At 32.7% G+C, this 22009-nt stretch overlaps 4 protein-coding genes and 1 long non-coding RNA gene across 9 annotated transcripts; 2 read left to right on the top strand and 3 right to left on the bottom strand.

Moving 5' to 3' along the window:
* Positions 1-1451: 1451 nt before the first annotated feature.
* Positions 1452-6286, top strand: LOC136226174 (uncharacterized). 3 transcript variants are annotated; one of them, XM_066014528.1, is made up of 5 exons: positions 1452-1638; positions 2181-2428; positions 2790-3003; positions 3107-3263; positions 5901-6286. In XM_066014528.1, exons 1-4 carry the CDS (start codon positions 1468-1470, stop codon positions 3227-3229), a joined length of 756 nt encoding a protein of 251 aa, XP_065870600.1. In that variant the 5' UTR covers positions 1452-1467; the 3' UTR covers positions 3230-3263; positions 5901-6286. The 3 variants fall into 3 exon arrangements, with proteins under 3 accessions (XP_065870600.1, XP_065870589.1, XP_065870581.1); XM_066014517.1 differs by having other exon boundaries at positions 5926-6285; XM_066014509.1 differs by lacking the exon at positions 5901-6286 and having other exon boundaries at positions 3107-3579.
* Positions 3719-5174, bottom strand: LOC136217418 (peroxidase 66). Its single transcript, XM_066004014.1, has 3 exons — positions 4956-5174; positions 4587-4775; positions 3719-4445 (listed from the first exon to the last, which is right to left on the bottom strand). Exons 1-3 carry the CDS (start codon positions 5172-5174, stop codon positions 3882-3884), a joined length of 972 nt encoding a protein of 323 aa, XP_065860086.1. The 3' UTR covers positions 3719-3881.
* A 1081-nt stretch (positions 6287-7367) lies between the features above and the next one.
* LOC136226164 (transcription factor TCP19) lies at positions 7368-9641 on the bottom strand. Its single transcript, XM_066014499.1, has one exon. It carries the CDS (start codon positions 9432-9434, stop codon positions 8421-8423), a length of 1014 nt encoding a protein of 337 aa, XP_065870571.1. The 5' UTR covers positions 9435-9641; the 3' UTR covers positions 7368-8420.
* Positions 9642-14300: 4659 nt separating this feature from the next.
* On the top strand, positions 14301-16878 carry LOC136226152 (uncharacterized). 3 transcript variants are annotated; one of them, XR_010687621.1, is made up of 3 exons: positions 14301-15228; positions 15977-16150; positions 16240-16878. It is a non-coding gene; the product is annotated as an uncharacterized lncRNA (long non-coding RNA). The 3 variants fall into 3 exon arrangements; XR_010687619.1 differs by having other exon boundaries at positions 15977-16309; positions 16571-16878; XR_010687613.1 differs by having other exon boundaries at positions 15977-16878.
* LOC136226143 (uncharacterized) lies at positions 16617-19050 on the bottom strand. The gene is made up of 2 exons (XM_066014482.1): positions 16979-19050; positions 16617-16886 (listed from the first exon to the last, which is right to left on the bottom strand). Exon 1 carries the CDS (start codon positions 19048-19050, stop codon positions 17053-17055), a length of 1998 nt encoding a protein of 665 aa, XP_065870554.1. The 3' UTR covers positions 16617-16886; positions 16979-17052.
* Positions 19051-22009: the final 2959 nt, after the last annotated feature.

Genomic DNA, 22009 nt, shown 5'->3' with positions numbered 1-22009 from the left:
TATATTACTAAATCTAATTCTTAGTATGTCACTATTTTTTATATATTATAAATAAAATATAATTTTATTCTCTAATTTAAAAAATTTAAACCAAAATTCATAAATTCTAAATTCGAAAATATAAATCATAGATCTCTACTTTATAAATTCTAGTCTTTAAAATATATTAAAAATAATAATTTACATAGTTTGACGTGATTGAATTTTTTTGAAAGGAAATAATTAAAATTATTATTTAATATAATTATAGATAAAAAATTTTAAAATGTGTAAATTTCCCTTTTTTATAAGGAAATTTATATAGAAATTTAGTTTTTAAATATTATCTATAACTATGTCAATTTATAATTTTAATTATTTTACACTAAACAAATTATTATTTTTAATATATTTTATAGACTAAAGTTTATAAATTATGGATATAAGATATATTGTTTAAGGTCTAGAATTTATAAATTGAAGTCTAGACTTTTTAAATTATAGTATATGATATATAGAAAAAAATGTAACATATTTAAATTAAATTTAATAATATAATTTAGCTATAATTTTATAAATCTAATTATTAAATTTAATAAGGGTTAGGGTACAAAAATATCCCTAACGTTTTGGACCAAGAGCAATTTTATCCTTAACGTCTAAAATGGTGCAATTTTACCCCTAACGTTGGAAGCCAAGAGCAATTTTACCCCTAACGTTGATAAATTGGATCAATTTCAGACACTGTTATAAAACGCAGATATTTTTATTCATTATTCTGCACCAATTGCATAATAATTCGTTGTAAAAAAAGAATTTCATGTTTTTTTATAATTTAATAATAGAATTTGAGATTAATATTTATAAATTCGGTGGATTTTTTGCTTTTTTTTTGTCTAATCCATACAAAAAGATAGTATATTTTTTTATTTTTTTCACATCCCAACGAATGTTTGTGATTTGTTACTGATAAAATGACACACGTATGAAGTGTAGATAACAAGATTCATGACCGAGAAGACAGTTTGATGAATTATTTCTCAAATTGGCCCAATTTATTAACGTTAGGGGTAAAATTGCTATTGGCTTCCAACGTTAGGGGTAAAATTGCACCATTTTAGACTTTAGGGGTAAAATTGCTCCTGACCCAAAACATTAGCGGTATTTTTACATCTTAACCCATTTAATAATATATTTAGTTGTAATTTTATATAAAATCATGCTTTATTTAAAATTAATTTTATATCTATGATTTTCATAAAAATATTCTTTTTTCTTATAGTCCCGAGTCCCCCCATTATATATTCAATTGGGGTAGAGGATGAGGATCTAAACAAATCATGAAAAAATGTGGATCGCTGTAAAAAAGCCCTAGAGTGAAATGATACTGGGCTTAAACTTGGCCCACGTATTTATTGGGCCTTATTTAATCAAATAGTGAGAGACTTGCAGTTGCATAAAGGAAAACATCAAAGCGAGGGGGGAGGGATGTTTATGGCAGAGGTAGGAAACACAGGTATAAACATAAAAAAGAGAAAGATGGGAGAGAGAAAAGATGCCAATAGAGGCAATAATCCATCTTCAAAGTCCAAGTGGCCTCTCATCAAACCCAAGAACAATCTCCAGATTAATCATCTCAAAGATAACGATCTTTTTACTGTAAGTGTCCTTCACTTTCTCCCATCAACGTTTACATCCTGAGCCACATTTATACATACAAAATTTGGCTGATTGTTGATCATTTTTCGCTTTGAATTTTCGATTGATAAAATTCACACAAATTATTTAATTTACTACGATATTGAGTCCTGAAATGAATTAGTTTTCTGGAGTTATGAATTTATAAGAAATTAGAGTCCACTTTTCGGCTTCAGCTGTCTTGAAGAGCTCAAACCTGATTCTGTATCTTAACCTTTTGGAATTGGGAGCTGTTTAATTAATTTTATCGAATATAATTTCTTTGTTAACAGTCCAGGTTTGGACCTAATATTGCCGTTTGTTGTTTTGAGATTTGATTCGATATTAATTTGTTGGTTTGGTTTTAAGTGTCCATATACATTTTTGTTCATAGAATTAACACGCTCCTTTCTTCCCAATTTGGATGGGATAGTTACTTATTTGAATCTTGTAGATATGCATTCACTGTTGTTCTTATGAAATCATTCTTATTCTAATAATTTTGCATTGTTGGAGATAATCAGATTGACAGGTTCTTGACATCTGCCGAATCAAAGGCATTCATCAAAGCTGCAGAATCTATTGGATTCGTTCATCAAGGGAGCCTTGGTCCAACAAAAGGTGAAGCTTACAGAGATAATGATAGAATAGCTGCAAATGATCCTGTTCTTGCAACTACTCTATGGGAGTCTGGACTGAATAATTTGTTTTCTGATATTAAAATTCGGGGCAAGGTTGCTGTTGGCTTGAATCCAAATATCAGATTCTATAGGTTCATTACATTCTCTTGCCTTACATTTTCGTTTTCCATTATAATTCTTTTTTGTAAGGTACTCTTGTAAATTGTTCCTGACATGTGATAAAGTGATAGTGCATGGCTAGTTAACCTGTGATACACAAAACTACTACATGGAAGAAAAAACTCCAAGTCTTAAAGGAAATTGCAAAAAAACAAAACTTTCTTTGCTGATGAATATATCTTTCTTTCTTTCTCTCTCTTTTTCTTGAATCCATTTAAGGACTTAGTTAGGTTGACTTCAATCCACAGGGATTTCTCTATGATCTATACTTTACCCTGCATATACTTTGCAATCGAATGGTATTCGGAGTGCAATAAGTTTTCTACTTTTCAGGTACAAGGTGGGCCAGCAATTTGGACGACATATTGATGAAAGTGTTGATCTTGAGGATGGGAAACACACCTATTATACTCTGCTAATATATCTAAGTGGTGATGGTAAGGCCAAATCTAAAAATGGTCCAAAAAGCTTGAATGATTCTTCGTCAGAGTGCCTTGCTGGAGGGGAGACTGTCTTCTACGGTTCACGGAATGGTGTTGTGGCTGAGGTGAACTCCTATCTAATTTTTTCCCCCAACCATTTTCTTGTTATGGATGAAGTTAAGGTATCATTTAGTGAAATTTGGCTGTTTTGCAATTTGAACTCTTTAGGTGGCTCCAACAGAAGGGATGGCACTCCTACACATTCATGGCAACAAATGCATGTTGCATGAAGCCCGGAACGTTACCAAAGGTGTAAAATATGTGGTCCGGTCAGATGTAGTTTTTGCTTGAAGAGCAGTTGTCACATTCAAATGAAGCTAATTCTGTAAGTTTAAAACTTCATTACCTGGCATCTATTTCTTTGCCTTTATGCATTTCGTGTTCTGCAATGCATAACCTTTCCTGGCTTTGTCAACCTTGATTGTGCATTTTAGATGCAAGGTTGACAACTTCATGCATTTGTAGAATGCAGCTTTAATTTTTGGGGGCATGAGGTGTATCATTCTGTGTTATGTTGCCATTATTGTATCACTTATGAGTGCTTTATGCAGACAATATTTGATTATTGGAAAGAATTATTATCAGGGAAAAGTTTTCTTAATTGTAAACAAAGTAGAAAGGAGTTGCATTGCTTTTCAAAATTAACTGTGATTTTGGTTGAGCCGATTGCAGTCACAGCTTTTGAATCTAGTCAAGACTTGTTTTACCCCTTTGAGATTAACAACTTAATGAAACATTCCTAATTTTATAAATAAAAGAATATTTGGCAATAAAGGAGAGATGTGAGAAGGATAATAACTATCAAGATAAGGAAACAGTAGGTAAATTTATTGATTGAGATATGGAGAAAAATCATATCATGATCAGCCTCATGTAATTTTTAATCAGAAAAGAAATTTCCAAGAAAAGAAAAGTGTTGGCCTCAATTCGACGTGGTTCATTATTAATTAACCACCCGGCATTTACGTCTAACTTCTCCATGTTCAGTCACTCCTACTTTTCCTAGTTTCACCATTGATGCGGTGAATTCTCTGAAGAACAAACTTTGATCCTTGGCAAATAATTCAACAATTTTTCTAGTTCTATAATCATCAAACAATGCTTGATCTGATCCAAACACACCTTTCCCTTCCATGAGTTGCTTGTAATAGTTATTATCAAAGGTTGAAGAGGTTGAGTCTAAGAACTCTCCAGCATTATGATCCTTGTTTGGTTTTGGACATTTAACTCTGAGCTTCTCAACAAACTCTCCATTCATGCTTGGATCAACAGCATGCAATGAACTAAAGTTGTGAAGCCGAGCTTCAAACGAGGAGCAGTGTGAAAAACCTAGAGTGTGGGCGCCTGATAAAGCAACCATGTCTTTAACTCCTAAACCTCTATTAGCAAAGCTTTGAATGAGTTGTGACACATTGAAAGTTGGAGCTGGTAGGTTAATGGTGTCATTAGCTTTCGACACTGTTCCATCCTTCCTTCCCTTGAGTACATTCCAGTAAGGTCCTCTAGACTGATGAAAACAGGAAAAGTTGTCTAGTAATTAGAAAAAGAAAATGAGGAGAAACCTAATAATTTGAAGCTAATTACTTAAAAAAAAAATTTGATCATTTTCGACAAGTTTCAAGTTTAGATAGTACATTAGTAACATTACCATGGTCACAACATCTCTTGCTGCTATAGCTATTATATCAGCACATGAAATGGTGTTTGGACAAGCCATTTCAAGTTTGGCTTTAGCTTCATCAATCACGTAGAAGGATCGAACTGAGATATTGGGAGGGCCATCTTTCTCTGCTTGGTTTCCAGGGGTGGAGTCCAGCAAAATAGATGCATCACATCCCTATCAATAGTAACAAATCAGATCATGCACACATTTTTGTTAGTGATTTGGCATGCTCATCCACATGTATTGTAAATCGTGTGATAGCTCTTATTAGTTTACTATGCAGACTGAATTATAATGTAAGAATTTATGTGTATGCATGCATGTAGATACATTAGATTGAGAGAGATTTCATACCCTTATGAAACAGTCATGGAAAAACATTCTTAGGATTCGGGCTGGAACCTTAGAATCATGCATGGAAGCCTTTTGAACTGTCTCAAAGATGATTTTCTCAGCCTGTGGACATGTTTGGTCATAGTAATGAGCATCAAGTATAGCTTTGGAAAGTGAAATGGATATTAAGAGAAGAAAAATTACTCCAAAAAATGAATGTTTTGGTCCAAAAACAGCCATTTGTTCTTGGGATGAAGAATAATTATACAAATTAAACTAAAGAAACTATGATACAATATTTTTTTAGGAAGAACAGTACATTATATAGGGTAACCCACAAGAATAAACACATTAAACAAATTAAGGTTTTTATGTGCTTTCAAGTTACTCAATAGAAACAAGAAGCTGCATTTGGTATCATGTGTACTTTGAGGTCAAGTATATCCACCTATGCTGCATTCTACATCCTGTACTACTTGACATAGCTATTTCCGTGTTTAGATGAGACTGGCATTTCGGGTTATCATATTATGTTATCTATATATTCTATATGATATAAATACGAAAAATGATAATAGTTTGTATTATGTCAAGTTAGTCGGGTTGTCTCTGTAAATTGCAATTGTCCTACAATCCTAGTAGGATTGTAGTACCAGGGATTATAGTACTAAGGAACTTGTGCGTTTCTTTCATAATTTGTTGGCAACTACCATATGGGTGTATTTCTATAATACTATTTCACCAAATGAGAATTCCTCATTGTTTTTGTTATATTAAAAAAGAAAAATCATGTGTTATATTTATGATCCTTTATATTACAAGTGTGGGATAATTTCACTCATGATCCTTCAACTTAGTATTCAATTCTATTTTGGTCCTTAGGCTTGACTTTTTTTCATAAATAACTGGCCTTAAAATAGAAGTAAAATATTAATAAATCAATGATTTTCGACTGCTGGCTTATAGCTATCAGGTTTGTTAATGCAAACAGTAGGTAAAGAGGTGGAGTACACAAAATCATGTACTACAAAAGAAAAAGATGAAATCCCCAAATGCAAGTGACCTTTATGATTTGGTTGACAAGGAAATGGCATTGCACGATCATCAATATTTCAAATGAATAAATAACCCATATCAACTAAAATTAGCAAAGAAGATTTATGAGTTTTAGGCTTTGGACTGGGACGATCTCGAAAACAACTAGTCTAAATTCCTTAGATGGTTTTTTGGGATCCATTTTTATGATTGTGATTTGTGATCACCATATTGAATGAAGCTGTTGGAGAGTTTTTCATTCTTTTTCACCTGCTACTATTATGTATAAGCTTATCTTATTGATTTCTTCCTTTTACGGTACCATTTAAACTTCTATAATAGTATATTTTTCTTATTCAATACAGTATTTCCATTTTTATAGTTTAGTATTATGCTATCATTTGGTCGAAGAAAATACATCATGACTTGAACTTGGTCCCACCACAAGGGTGTAGTGGGGACAAGTCTTCTCCTGCCAATTTTTTGGTAAGAGGCCGCTCCTAAGACTCAACGTGACCTCTCGGTCACACGACAACAACGTTTACTGTTGCGACAAGCTTCACCCTCATGACTTGAACTTGGTTAAAAAAACTAATTGGTTTTTCTGAACTTGTTTGAGTTTATATGATTAATTCCCTCAGTCCATGCGGTATGACAATAGATGATTTAGATAAATTGGAATTAATATCAGTTTAAGTTTAAGCAAGTTCAAGTATCAATAGATCACTATAAGGCTAATATGTTATTTTAAATAAATATAGGTCATTTTAAATAAATTAATAGATTATTTTAAGTAAATTTAAGGAGCTAACAAACTTGTATAAATGTCAAATCAGTTTTTTGGACCAGTGGTGAGACATGTATTGAGACAAGAATTTATCTAAAGATAAAATGATTTAGGATAAATTATACTCGATGCCCTGGTTTAGGATAAATTATACTCATTGCTTCTAAACTTTGTTCTTATTTTCATTACAGTTTCCTGAACTTTGAAATTGATATTGATATTGTGACTGTTGAACTTTGCATTTTACATTAAGCAATAGAAATGAGGCCATTTGAGTGTTTTTGGTTAAGAGAGAAGTAAGCTGTTTAGAAAGCGTTTCAAAAATGGTCACTGAAAAATTGAAAACGGTCTTAAAATATGATTGTTAACAATTTTAATTCTTAATTTTTTTTTTCTTTTGAGATTATCGGTCATTTTTACTTGAGATCAATGGAAAAAGGTCATTATACTAGATTGCAAAGACCAGGGGTGATAGTGTTCAATTTTAAAGTTCACGTGTCATAATAAAAACAATAACAAAATTTAGAAGTCATGAGTGTAATTTACTTTAAAACTTTTTGCTACACCTTTGCCGAATAATATAAGTAACAATCCTATTTCACCATTTTATAAAGGATCTTTTTGTTAGAGGATAAGAAAGAAAGTAGCTAACGATGAGCCAATTTATCATTAAAGAGAAACCGATGGAATAAAAAATAAGGATATGGTCCTTTTGCGGTAATATGTTGGTGAGTGAAGAGGAAAGTTTTAAAATGATACACCCTTTCTCCTTGGGAAGGGTCAAGGAAAGAACCAAAGATAGTCAACGTGGCAATCAAAGCATGTTTAAGTCCCCACGAAACAGCTAAGCAACAACGCGTGTCAGGTAGTGTAGCCTCATAAGACCTAAAAGCGTGGGTCAGGAAGGGACCACCTTTTTCTTCAAAAAAGAAGTGCTATGGGCCCACTTTTGCCTAGATACACGTGCCCTTTGTCACGTGATATCAATTGTTGCTCCTTCCCTTATACCCTGCACCACTACTTTTCTTCTTCACCCACAAGCTTCAACGCAGACCGCTAACCCCTATCAATGAATATTTTATGAATTAAAAGTTAATTAGATCCTAAGTTATAGTTAATTAGGTGTTTAACCTTTTATAAAAAAGAACAATTACATTTTCAACCTCTAATTTAAAAGTCATATCCTTCTAAAATTAACAATTAAATCTGATTTTTTTTTATATATATTTTTGTTTCAAATATTATTATCAGTTTGGATTATAAGCTCGGTTTTAATTATTATGGTATTTTCAGTTTTAAGGAACTTAAATTAATGACTTTAAAAAGTTAAAAGATATAATCTTTGAGTTTATAAGGAACTTAAATTAGTGTTAGTAATCTAATTAACTTTTTAAGATATAATTGATGGACCTACTAATTGAGCTTTAAGCCAATATTATTATATGAACCCACTTTGCACGTGGGTACTCCTTTCCCAGCCAAAATATCCAATCAAGTTGGAAAAGTTAAAAATGAAAAAGATAAAATTAAGAACACCAGAAAATACAGAGGCAGGCTGCTATTCTATTGCTTTTAGCCATTACAGGACCTGAAAGCCAAAATATTCTACCTTTTGCTATCACTAACACTGTGGTATAATTCAAGGATGAAAAAAAGAAGACCTTTCAAGAAGACTCAGAACAATGACGAGTCAAGAACTGAAGTTCCTTTTTATCATAAATCTCCAAAGAAAAATCCCTAAGCATCTGAGTAGTATTAGCATTTGACACAGTATTACCACTTGTAGTAGTACCTGAACTTGATGAACTCATTGACCCCATCGGAGAAGATGACCCACCATCTCCTCCTCCTCCATTTGGAGGCATAGCTGACACAAAATTAGAAATAGGTCTCGGACCCATGTTGAAAAACGGTGTCGCACCAGCAGGAATTGCCCACAACTGTGGCTGATTGGACCCACCACCGTTCCCTGATTGTGGCAACATAAAAGTCCCCATTCCCATAGGCCATAAAGGAACCAAACCTTGCGCACTTCCTCCGAAGTTCGGCGTAGGCGTTGTTAGAGGGGCAAAACCGGAAGGTGCACAACTTTGGTGCTCGTTAACATCGACAAATTCGCTATTTGATGGCCTTTTACGCCGCTTCCTCGGCAAGGGATCCTCGCCGTCGGGTCGGGCAGGGGAAGTTGTTGGAATTTTTAGGGTTCCGTTAATAGAAACGGCGATTGCAGGAACTGTGCCTGTACCAGTTGCTTCAATAATGGCTGGCTCTGCGTGCTCCAGTAACCACCGGATTGTTTCGCCGTCCGATTTGTGGCGTAGCTCACGGGTTAATTGGAAAATCCTCGCCGCACATGCTGCTGGCATACGGATCCTACGGCCACGGCCTTCCACTTTAGTGTGGCGGTCCTTTGAGGATCTTTTGGAAGGAACAATCTCGCGGTTTTTGGTAGATGAATCCGGAACCGTTAAGAGACTTATCGGAAGAGAGTTGTTGTCGTTGTCGTTTTCGAACTCTTGTCCTTCTGTTTCTGTTAACTCTTCTTCTTTGAGCAATATGGTGGGTTCGGGGCCGTGTGCCGGCGGGTCCACCATTGATGTTTGGGGAGAAGAGAAATTGGGAGTAATACTTTGTTCTCGATCGATTTCTTCTATGGTATGATGTTGATTCGAGTCCATATTGAAAGTAAAACGCGAACAAATTGAGAAACTATTGGTACTGAAAAATTGCAGAGAAAGTTGCAGAGTTGACTGGGGTCTTCAAATTTGTCATGAAATATTAAGAGGAAGATGATGATGATGATGAACAAAGAAAAGAATTTGAAAAAGGAAAATGGAGGAAAAAGGAAGAGAGAAGAAACCCTAGAATGAAAAGTAGCCCCACTTATGTTGGCGAGCCCTACCAAGAAGGGGGACCCTCAAAAGCAGGATTTATTTATAGAGTTGGGAAAAAATAAAATAGACGGATTGGATGATATGATAAGGACGAATGGGGTCCGTTGATCTGGAGAAGTATCAAGGTCCCGCATGCAATCTAATGGCCTGGGTTTGTTTGATTCCTTATAATGACTAGTGGTCCATTGGATTTGGACTTGAAGATGTGGCTCTGCCACACCGCCGTATTCTTGTTTAAAGGTCGGGCTTGTGTTGGACCTTATTATTCTTCTTTCAGGGGAAAAAAGAAGGGTTAAATTAAACATTTATTTGATTTTTGGCTCGAAATAAAATTTTACCATTGGAGTAAATTTGCATTTTCATAAAAACGACAAGTGCATAGCTAGTTGAAAGATGATTATGATAATGTGAAGAATACCAATCAAACTCAAAAATATCAATAAAACAATTCTGTTCAATTCAGTTTGGTTTTGTGATCATCTAACTAAAACAGTAATAATGCTACAATTTCAAGGTGAAATGAGGACTATTGCTAAACTAAATGAGAATATGAGAGAAGACATATAAAAAGGTAAGTAGGGTATACTTGTTAACTGTTAGTATTCAGGAAGCAAAGACCTTATAAATGGATGCAATATACATAATTGATCTTTAAGGTAATGCGAGTAATTGTTTATGGAAAACACAAGAAAAAGCTAGCTAGTACTTCTTAAAATGGACTTTATGTCTGAGTAATTCAAGTATTCACCACATTAACCCTCAATATGAACTGGATGCGGACCTCATAGCTATTTCAATTTCCTATTTACACATCATGGCATTCCACAATTTAATCAGTCACAATAAATGATAAGGATGCTTGTTTTTCTTTTTTAAGCATTGTAATTTTTTTTTAAGCTTTCCTTAAAAAAAAAAAAACTGAGTAATTTATTTTGAAAGAGAAATTACTTTGTAATTAAAAATGAAAAAAAAAACATAAAATTAAATGGATGAGCTTGAATTTTTTTTTTTTTTGTTTCCTTTCTAGATAAGCCCTATGGAAGCCTTGCCACGAAGGGTGTAAAGTATGGATTGCAATTACTGCACCCTAGATCTCTTCACGGTCAGGTTGGGCCAGATCCAATAGGTTTCACTTAAAAATGGGAAATTTACCTATACAAACCACTTTTAGAAAACTATCTAGGTAAGGGGTGGTTGCTCCTTTTCATGCTCCTGTTTGCATTTTCATTTCAAAATGGAGAGTTTTAGGTGTTTGGTTAGTGACTTCCTGTTTGCTTTTTAAATCTGAAAAGCAGCATTAGGTGTTTGGTTAGTGATCTTCTGTTTGCCTTTCACACCTGAGAAGCAGCCTTTTACAAAAGCAAAGAATCTCTGCTTTTTGAAAAAGCATCTTTTTCAAACAGCAAACAGCAAACCGTAACAGCAAACAACAAATAGCAACAGCAAACGACAATAGTAAACAGCAAACAGCAAACCATAACAGCAAACATCAACAGCAAACAGTAGTTAAAACAAATGGGCCCTAAGTCAAATTATATCAAATTAATCAAATCATTATTGTTAGAATTTATAAATTAAGGTCTATGATATATTGCGATTTAGGAGTTATGAATTGAGGTTTATAATTTTTAAAGTATGGTGTAGAAACATACTTTATTTGTTATATATAGAAAACAGGGTTAAAAAAAAATTAAAGAGCTTTTTACATAGAAGCCAAGAATTTACAAAGAACATTTTTAAAAAAATTACAACTATATTAAGTAGTAATGAGAAATTTATATAGAAATTCACTTTTGAAAAACTATCTACAATTATATCAAATCATAATTTTAAATTATACCAAACTAATAAAATCATTATTTTTAAAGATTAAAGTTTATAAATTAGAGATCTAGGATATATTGTCTAGAGTTTATGATTTATGAATTTGACTTTAAATTTTTTAAATTAGGTGTAAAAGTATATTTTATTTCTTATATATAAAAAATAATGTCATATTCAGAATTAAATTTGATAATATAATTTAGTTGTAATTTTGTAATCAATTATGATATTCATGTAAAAAGTCCAATTTTAATTATGTAAAATTAAGTAAATTATTATTTTTAATATATTTTAAAGACTAAGGTTTATAAAGTAGGGATGTATGATATATTTTTTAGGATTTAAGATTTATGAATTAGGGTTTAAATTTTTTAAATTAGGGTATACTATTAAAAGGGTCTTTTACATAATATTTGTAGTTTAATCAATATGGATAATTTAATTAATAATATATTAAAAACATTAAAATATATTTGAAAAATGTCACATAGATATGTAGTTATAAATTTCAAAATTCCTACCTTTTAGGATTGTTATGTGATTTGCTTTAAAAAAAATGATGGTTTCTTAATTTGATAAAATTCAAATTATTTTATAACATTGTTGTAGATATTTTATAAAAAATGAATGTCAATGTAAATTTTCCAATCTTAAACACGTTCTAAAAATATGTGGGTCTGAACCAGAGTAGATTTAATATCAAATTTTCTTATATAAGCTCGGTCCATATGATGCGCATTGGGATGACGGTTGGGTACCCGACAGGGCCGGTCCTGATAATTTCTAGGCCCTAGGCGGAATAATAAATAAAGACCCTTTAATAAAAAAAATTACTTAAAAAAAATTTAAAATATATTTGAATATATGATAAACAAAAAGTATTTCATTAATTTCTTATTTATCTACATATTAAATCTATTTGCTTATAATTAAATCAATTTCCACGTGTAAATATCACGTGTCAAAATTTATGTCATTTTGTAAAAAATAAAATATAATAACAAATCGATTAAATTTTCATCCAAAATAAGTTAAATGTCACTTGTGGAAATACTTGAATGAGAAAATGTTATCAAATGGTATGACAAAATTTAGCATACCACATAGAAATTTAATTCTTAAATTAACCCTCAATCTATATTCAAAAAATTAATTACACATTTTTTAAGTTTAAAATATATTATTTAAAATATTAATTATTTAAACCCTTTAAAATCTAAATAAAATTTAAGGCTTTTTACATGAATATGACAATTGGTTACAAAATTATAATTAAATCCTTAATTTATATACCTTATTTTTTAAAATACAGTAAAACCTCTGTAAATTAATACTCGATAAATTAATAAACTCTTTAAAATAATAATTTCTTCTGGTCCCGACTTGGGCCAGTTCAAAAAATGATCAATTTTAATAAATTAATAAGATAATAATTTTTCGGAACAACCCTTTATAAATACTTTGTATTACTACCTCTATAAATTAATAATTTCTCAAATAAATATGCGAAATATATAGATATACATACTTAGGATATAATTTAGCAAAATATGAATCTATAGTATTTTATTTTTGTTTTTTTGAAATTTAAATTTAGTTGAATTTCATCTCTAACTATTCTCTGTACATTCAAAAGTCCTGGTATATCCTTGTCAAATTGTAACAAAAAATTCTAAAGGGTGGATTGATGTTATAATTGTTTTCTTTCCTTTGACTGGTTTCAAAAGTACCGAATTATATCCTCAGCTCCATCCTCATTTTTTTTTGTATGATTTAAAACAATACTCCATATAAATTTATATTATTCATTAACTATGATACATTGAATATTTTTAACATAAATACACTGAACTTCCAAGTTCAATTAACTTATATAATGCACATTTAATTTTATTTGTTCATTGATTTTAGACAAAAGTTTTATTTAAATTAGTAATTTAAAATTTATTTTTAAAAAATTTAAAATCACTCTATAAATTAATAATTATTAATTTATCGATTAATTAATAACTCTATAAATTAATAAAATTCCATGATCCCAACATTATTAATTTATAGAGGTTTTATTGTATATTAAAAATAATAATTTTATTAATTTGATATAATTGTAAATAAGTTTTTAAAAGTGGATTTCTATGTAAATTTCTTGATATTAATATTTAAAAAAAAATCTGCTTACAGAGTCGAACAAAAATAGAAAGCTAAAGATTTATATAATTTTTTTTTTGAGAAAAATAAATTCTGCTTAGAGAGGGAGTCGAACCAAGACCTCTTTCAGAGGCAGAGACGTTCTTAACCATTAGACCACCTATTGATTTTAGTACAAACTGTGTTTTGCATATATATATATAAATAATTAAAAAAAAAATTTAGACCCCCTAACAGCCTATAAGGCACCCAGGCCTAGGCCCAGGGCCGGCTCTGGTACCCGAATCCATGAACAAGACCGGTGCATTTTTTTTTGGTAGGGACAAAAACGGTACATTTAATTAAAAAATAAAAGCATTTTTATTATATTGGATAAGGTATCAAATAGCTTTAAATTGTTTGAGGAAATTCTAGGTATAAAGGAGTTATCGACACCAATATATTTTTATTAGTAAGTTAATTGCATAATTCAATAACATTTACATGAAATTGAGATAAATTAACTCTTCTTTCAAAATTTTGAGGTATTTGGATACTTTATCTTTTAATTTTTTTTTAAAATTAATTAATTGTATGTATGCTATGCATTAAAATCATACGAAAGCTAAAATTACAAATTGCTTTTAGAAAAATTGAGGTCCACACACAGATAAAATTTGTCAAACCAATAATACTAAATTTTATCAAAATTTCATGGCGCGCTTTTGATCCTTTTCTTAGTCAAAATGAGAATTATCAACTGATTTTAGATTGCATTTATAGATGCACCAACTTGAAAACTTTCAAGAAAATCAATTCTTCCCCAGACTCCCAGTTAGTTACTTCAGGCAGTGCGGCAACTATTTATAAATTGTCAAAGTTGCTGTCTTCTGTGGAAACTATGTAAATTCAATTGATTTTCTGTGGCAATGTGATTCGCAACATTAGCTCATTGCCTTATACTAATAGTTTAGTTTCAAATCATGCGCTGAGTTTATAGGGTTTGAAGAGGGAAGGAAGATTCATGGGTTGGTTGCCAAGAAGGGTTTTATATGTGATGTGATCTTTATGCTGCAAAACCCTCCACTTTTATAGTGTTGGTGGTGACGTTTGGTCATGCTGACATAGTGTTTGATGAGATGCCTGTGAGAGATGTAGCTTAGACCAGCGTCATATCTGGCTATGAAGGGACAAGATTCCTTGACAAGGTTGTAACTATATTTTTGTGCCAAATGTGGTAATTTTTGTTACTGTATTACGTGTTTGTGGGAGAAAAGGGAATCTTAGCGTGGGGAGGGGGATTTTTCATGGATTGGTTCTTAAGCCTCGTTAGTGGATAATATGGAGACCGGCAAAGTTTCGATGATCTTCTCAGAACGATAGTATCTATTGGTTCCATTGACCAAGTGATCAAGCGCAGTAGCATTCGCGTGTGGGGGTGTGTGCGTCAGATACTAATATGAGAAAGCAATTAAACAGTTGCTAGGATCTGGTCTCATGATATTCTTGTGGAGGATATAAGCATCCTAAGAATGATGGTGTGTAAATTGCTATATTCACTTACCAACTAAATGTTCCTTGAAGGGCATGATGCAGGCTCATTCTTGACATCATAAGAAATCTTCTGGTAAGTATTGTCCTTTTGATTTTTTTTTAATGATTTCACTCTCCCAACTGATGCCATTTTCACATCATCTTAATAAGGAAGTATTGAAGTGTCACTAAGAAAAATATACAGAGTGCGAGACTGTAATCATGCTAGAATAGTCTTATGTATATAATGTTCTAATCAGGGCAGACGGACACTATGGTTGGGAGCCCCCCAGCCAGCCCAAAAATATCTTTTAGTATGGTGGGGGAAAGATTTTGGCCCGTCAAAATTCCCAACAGGACCCCAGCCTAGCCAGCAACTCCATTTAAAATGCCCCCTTGTAATTTTATCATGTGTTTAGCCAATGAGGCTTTAGTCTAGTTAAGTGAACCTTTCTTTCAGATGGATACTTTGTCAAATTACTTAAACATGTTGGTAAGAGTTCTATCAAGGAAAAGAAAAACAAAACATCGAGAGTAAGCGTAATGGTATTGCGAATTGAGGTTTTGTTGAACTTTTTGAATCATGTATCTTAAAAGAGGGGCAAAGGTCAACTGTTCCATGTAGAATGCATGATTATGGACCTTAATAGTGTTATTGTCATTAAACTTGTTTTGGTTTGGTTCGATTAAAAGACATCTTTATCCCACTAAATGTTCCCTCTGTGGTTCCTTCAGAAAGATTAAGCTCTTAATTCCTTTTCCATATGCCATAAATTCTAATATTAGTTAAAAAAACGTGTTACTATCTAAATTATTGAATGAGTGCTCTATTTCTTAACCAGATATTGTCTTGGACTTGCTGTGCAATTTGATTCTCTCTTATTCTGCCGCATTATCTGTATTTTTAATACTTTATATTGGAAGGACAACAAGGTGATGCATCGTGAGCTGGAGAAAACCAGATAACTTTTGGTGTTTTTGAACAAGGACACATTTGGATACGTGGATAGCAACGGGTAATTCAAGTGTTTGTCTTGGTAACTTCTGGATAAACTCTGGTCATTCCTAGTTAGGGTAATTAACTTTGTTAATCTTTCATGTGTAGAGAACTTAGCATTTCACCCCTTATAAATAATATCAGAAATATGAAGTGGCTGCTGACATATCTAAAAAAGGTTATGTTGCTTATTCATATCAAATCTTTATTACAAGATATTATCTGACTGCACAGATGGTATTTCTGTTGCTTTAGCTAATTATTTTTCATTGTAAAATTTCGTTAAAATATTCCGAAAAATATTGAAAAATATTAATTAATATGCCTGCTATTTCTGCATAATGTCTTCTTGATATGGTAGCCCCTTAAAGAAAAGATATGTCAGATAAAATTTAAAAATTCATTGAAACAATTTGCTAGATAAATTTTGACTTTGCAGTCTGGAAGGATGGGACTTCTATGAAGTTGTGTTATTCATTCTTGAATCAACGAAGAAACAGGCATTGGATTTTATCATTTAATTGAATGATACATTTTGCTGTACTTGATAATACATTTGGAATGAAGATAAGGTGTTGGTAGATGAGAATTAGTGCAATTCAATGTTGTTAATTTTGGTCAGCGGAAAGTTTCAGACACATTGCAGCAGGAAAATCACACAGTTGAGAGTTATAAGAGAGCAGCTGGCTAGGAAGTAGCTTCCCAGTTTTGGTATAATATAATAACTAGATTATTATCAATGTTGAGCTCTTCTTCTGCAAAAATACAGAACAATGGTATGCCATGGATGAATGATATGTAAATGGAAAGTTTCTGACTTTATGATCGAAAGAACAACTGGTTTTACCTGTTTTTACTTTGGTGTTCCCTTTATGTATGGTGCACTCCAAAATCTTAAAGAAAGAACAAATAATGTTTTGGTTAAACTTCTACTGTTTTTTGATTCAGAGCAGTGTATCTCCACTTCGCTTTCTCCACAAAATCGGCATCTGTAAACTGAGCAATAAATGCCCAAAGCCTGTAAGTATCCTCAAAGTTAGCTAGAAAACCTAGTGCCACTGTAACAACTGTTATTCCCAAATTTCCTTTTTCTTGCCTCTTGTTTGTTGATGTTGCCTTTACTTCATTTGTTCTTGTCTCAAGAACTGTTCCCTTTTCATGCTCATATCTATCTGAGAATGAAATGTGATGTAAGAATCCATAACTGAGAGATATGTTGCTTCTGTCGGCAAGTTTTTGTACGAGAGAAGCCTCAACCTTTTCTCCTTTCCAATCAAACACATTGAATGCCAGGGCAGGTCCCCTATCAAACTTCACCTTTGGCCCATATATTCTAATCACAGGGATTTCCTCTGTGTTTGGGTGCTTGAGCTTCATCAATGCATTCACCAGCCAATTAATCAGGCATCTTCCTCTGTTACTGATTTGAGTCAGTCCCAATGAATCAACCTGATCTAATCCCTGGCATTCTACCTCCATGGTCTTGTTCATGTTGGTTGTTGTGGTTTCTTGTTGGAGTACTTTAGGATGTTTCTCTGATTTGGCGATTTCTGAAGTTTCTGGTTCTTTCTGTTCTGCTGCTGTTCCTGTAGTTTGTGAGTCAGAATGTGAAGTTGTTACTCCAGTTTGGGATTCAGAGGTTTCCCCGGTGTCTGACTTTCCAGAGTGCATTTTTGATGTTGGTATTGGACCTGAAAAAGAATTTGATGTATCTAATTCATTTACTTCCAATTCAACTCTAGATGCTTGTTCAAGTTCTGTATCAGTTCCAGAATATTCATCTAGGAACCAAAACAGCTTCTTTGCTGGGACAAGACTTACCATTCCAGCACTGTTGGAATCGTTTAAGAGCGGGACTGTAGATTTCTTGACAAAAAGACATCCAAATCCAGATGGGTTCTCCCCAAAAATCTTGTAGAATGAAGAAACGAGGAAGTCTGGGCGAATGAGGGAGAGACCAAAGCAATCCATGTCCTTTGGCCCCAGTCCGCAAGCATCAATCAAGATATGCCAGTCATTCTCTTGAGCTATGTTCATCCATAGATAAGGATATCTTGCTCCAGTCACTCTAGAGTGAAGTGGGAAAACAAATAGCCCTCTTTTCTTCTTCTTTTTTCTTTTCCTGATAACCATCTTCTTCAGTTTTTCTGAATGAATCCTCAGCCTGGGCCATGAAAACTCTGCTGACATGACCTTGGCTCCTTTTCTACCAGAACAATTAATCATGGTCTGCACTGCTTCACTCTCATAGTCATAAACAGTCAAAAGCTTTGGACTCGAGCGAAAAGGGTAAGATTCTGCTACAAGTTTGAAGGCTGATGTTCGGTTAGCTGTAAAGACCATAGAATAATCAGTTTCAGATATATTAAGAAAACTCATGATCTTTTTCTTCATTGCAGCTTCTAATTCCGATTCCTGACCACCATGAAGAAGCTGTGTCTTCAGATTCCCTGTCTTGTAAGACACACTGAAGAAGGGAAAATGTGAAGTTTGAGGAGGTGAATTCGATAATGGAGGAGAAGAAGAGAGAATTTGTTTTCTGGAGTCATGTTTTTGAAGCTGAGAATAAGAGAAGAGGCCGATGCCAATATAATCTAAGCAGGTGTGGTGAGCGAGTGAGAGATGATAGTATTCGTCAGCCCGGATTTGATCAACCTGATGAGTTTCAGAGTATTGTGGATAAACTTTGGTGAAATCAGAATATGATTCTTCCAAAGATGGAAGAGACTCAGGGTTGGTGAATTTGGTATTTGGAAATATAGAAGAAGTAGCTGTAGCAGCAAAGTTCTGCCGGCAAGTTGATGCTGTGCTTCTGGTTTTGGCTGTTTTTTTGTGGGGCTCTGCAAAGTTAAGGAGAGGGCTTGGACAGCAGCCACTAGAGCATAAAACAGAGGCGTCTTCTAAGCAAGGTGACTGCATATTCTTCTTCTTTTTTCTTTTTTTCTGCTCTGATCTTCTCTGTTTCTTTGCTTTGTGTTGTGTGAGTTTGTTTCCAATCAGAAGTTAGTTAGCTAATTATAACCATTCAAATTATTGATATATATTAAAGGCTGTTGCAGACGGGCCGGGGTGTTTCCCTGCCTCCAAAAAGCCTAAGTTTGAACGGGTCAAAATTATGTAGTTTACTATGTGTTTCATGATTTTTTTTTTTCTTGCCAACCTCCGAACTTAGACCCTTTAAACTTAATATGATTGGGTTTTATCGAAATTTATATCACTTTAAACAAGTTCAAGATTCATATATGTTATTCTAAGCAATTTTAGAGGGTCAATATGTAACTTTAAATATATTAAAGTGTCCAATATGTCACTTTAAGCAAGTTCAAAGAGCTAATGACATACTCTATCAATTTAGAAGCCGACAAACTTTTTGAGCCAAATTCAGAAATCTTGATGTATTAAGTTTTTTTTTTTTTTTTTGTCTTGTTTTTTTTATATGGTGTAGTTAGTTTAACATCACTGGTAAAGCTAACAAGAAGCTACCAAATGGAAATAACTAATCTGGCACATATTGTATTGAGCTAATTAATTATAAGTAAAGATAAAGTATGTTGCACTTGAACCCTTCAAGGCTATTTTGTATCTTTACGTCTAAGGATATTTTGACATGGTTATGATATGGGATAAGGAAAAAGTTTGACCCTATATTTTTTTTTTTTTTAAAGAAGTGCAAATTTATTTTTAAGGGTTAATTCAGGTTGTTATCGGTTAAATTTGGCAAAATCAATCTAAAATGGCTAATGATGTCAACCACACATTTGTTCTGTAACAAAAAAAAAAAAAAAAAAAAACACAAGTACGGATCTGCAAAAACGTGAAATCATAGTGGTTTATTTTATTTGAAATCAACCCTAGTTTTAATGTATGAAATTTTGTACATTTAATCCTAACGTTTTCAATTTTAGATTTTCATTATCGAAATTTTGAAAAAGTTGGTTGTGACTGTTATTTAACAGTCACATCAGACTTTCCAAACAAGTTTGCCAATTTAGTTTTGTATATTTTTTTTTGTGATTAACTCATATGTGGCAGTCTTAGTTGTTAATATTTTAACAAGTTTTATATAACGGTGTTAGAAATAATTGAAATTTGGAAGGTCCTATGTGAAATAACAGTGGAACCAGTTTTTTCAAATTTTTAGCAAGTAAAGTTGAAATTGATTTTACTATGTTAGGATCAAATTTGAACATCTTTTACGTTAGAGTCAAATCTGTACTTCACTAAAAATAAAATTTGACCTTTATGTCTTTTACTATATTTTTTTGCATTTGGAACCCTAATGCTTATTTTCTAAGTGGTTTGCTGAATGACATTGTTATAGTTAAATTCAACCACTTTAGGTAAATCTATCAGTTTAGGTAAATAAGAATTGGTGAAAGACATTGTTATAGTTAATTTCTATTTGAAAATAGAAGTAGAAAAATGTGTTGAAATGTAGAGGCAATTAAGGAGTTTGAAAGCAACAAAGTGTAGTGGAAGACGAAGCCACCTTTTTCATGTTGGCCAGCATAGCCAATTACGACACACCCACTAAGCTCCTTTCATTTGCTTATTCTTTAAGTCTTTCATTTCTAGAATAAACTGCAATAGGATCCAGCGCATGCTGAGCAGTATCCTATTATTGGATGCCATGTGGCATCCCAATCATTACTAGATAATCGGTTTTGTTGCTCTGTCAAATGTCTCTTTCTATTCTTTATGCTTGTTTTACACAAAAATTTGGGTAATTCTATTGTGATCTGCATTTGGCAGTTTTTAAAGGTTATTGCTGATTTTGATTTCATTTGATTAAGCTCTTGTACATCAAGGTGTTTTTTTCAAATAGAAAAGTATATTTTATTTATTTTGAAATGTACAAAAATGAATTAAATAACATTATTTTTATTAAATTAGATGTTTAAAATTAATTAATAACAAATTTAATTAAATTAGACGTTTAAAACTAATTAATAGCAGATTTAATTTAGAAAAGGTTAGAGAAGAGAAAAGAAATCTCCATATTCATCTCAAAGGTAAAAGTTTATTTACAATCTTTTATACTACTAACTATATTCATGGTATAATGTAAGGAGGGATAATCCTTATAATCATACTATGTAATGGAAGAGAGTGAATATAGTCTTGAATGAAACATTGTAACGATCGTTGGCTCTAGGCTTCGACTTGGTATAAGAACGTTATAAGGAGTGACCTGTCACATTGGAACTTGTGACTTGGTTTACTTGTGTTCCACCATCTCTACTAGTTGCCCCTTCTACTACTACATGATGAGACCTTATGGATGTAGTCTTGTCGATTATATATTAATGAGATCATCTGCATGTTATTTACTTCCGTGTCCCTTCTGTGTTGCCTATGATTGTATGTGAATATGCTTGATTGTATTATAATTGTGTTATATGTGTGACTCATATATCTTGGATGCGATATCTAATCTTTGTGTATGATTATTGCAAATAAGGTGAATTATCTCTCTTGGTTGGTTTACTTACAAAGTGTCAAGTGAGCGCCACACGGGTCCATCAGGTTGGTCCCGTGACATTTGGTATCAGAGTTGGAATGCGATAGCCGACAAATATTATGGCAAGCAATAGCTTTAAACGGATAGAAGCCCTTGAGAGGCGTTTGGAAGAACTTGAATTAGAGAATCTAACCACTGCGGTGTTAGAGGACAAAAAACGTCTTGATGGCCTTGAAGAGATAATGTCAGAACTCCAAAGAGAAATTGGAGAAATGAATCTGGCAGAGGCCAAGGAAAGTAACAAACGTATTGATAGCCTAGAGGAGGCAATGTCGAAACTCTCGGCAGAGGCCGAGGAGAGTAACAAACACATTATTAACATAGAGGAGACAATGTTGAAACTCCATAGAGAAAATG

Source organism: Euphorbia lathyris, chromosome 1 (assembly GCF_963576675.1).
Source record: "Euphorbia lathyris chromosome 1, ddEupLath1.1, whole genome shotgun sequence".
NCBI classification, from domain to species: domain Eukaryota; kingdom Viridiplantae; phylum Streptophyta; class Magnoliopsida; order Malpighiales; family Euphorbiaceae; genus Euphorbia; species Euphorbia lathyris.
The sequence above is the reverse complement of the archived record's forward strand: the minus strand, read 5'-3'. Positions and strand labels throughout refer to the sequence as shown.

Coding starts and splice junctions, on each gene's coding strand:
- LOC136226143 (XM_066014482.1), bottom strand. CDS start 19,050: ATGCAGTCACCTTGCTTAGAAGACGCCTCTGTTTTATGCTCTAGTGGC.
- LOC136217418 (XM_066004014.1), bottom strand. CDS start 5,174: ATGGCTGTTTTTGGACCAAAACATTCATTTTTTGGAGTAATTTTTCTT. Junction 4,776..4,955: donor TCCATGACTGTTTCATAAGG/GTATGAAATCTC, acceptor TACTATTGATAG/GGATGTGATGCATCTATTTT. Junction 4,446..4,586: donor CAAGAGATGTTGTGACCATG/GTAATGTTACTA, acceptor TGTTTTCATCAG/TCTAGAGGACCTTACTGGAA.
- LOC136226174 (XM_066014528.1), top strand. CDS start 1,468: ATGTTTATGGCAGAGGTAGGAAACACAGGTATAAACATAAAAAAGAGA. Junction 1,639..2,180: donor AAGATAACGATCTTTTTACT/GTAAGTGTCCTT, acceptor GGAGATAATCAG/ATTGACAGGTTCTTGACATC. Junction 2,429..2,789: donor CCAAATATCAGATTCTATAG/GTTCATTACATT, acceptor TCTACTTTTCAG/GTACAAGGTGGGCCAGCAAT.
- LOC136226164 (XM_066014499.1), bottom strand. CDS start 9,434: ATGGACTCGAATCAACATCATACCATAGAAGAAATCGATCGAGAACAA.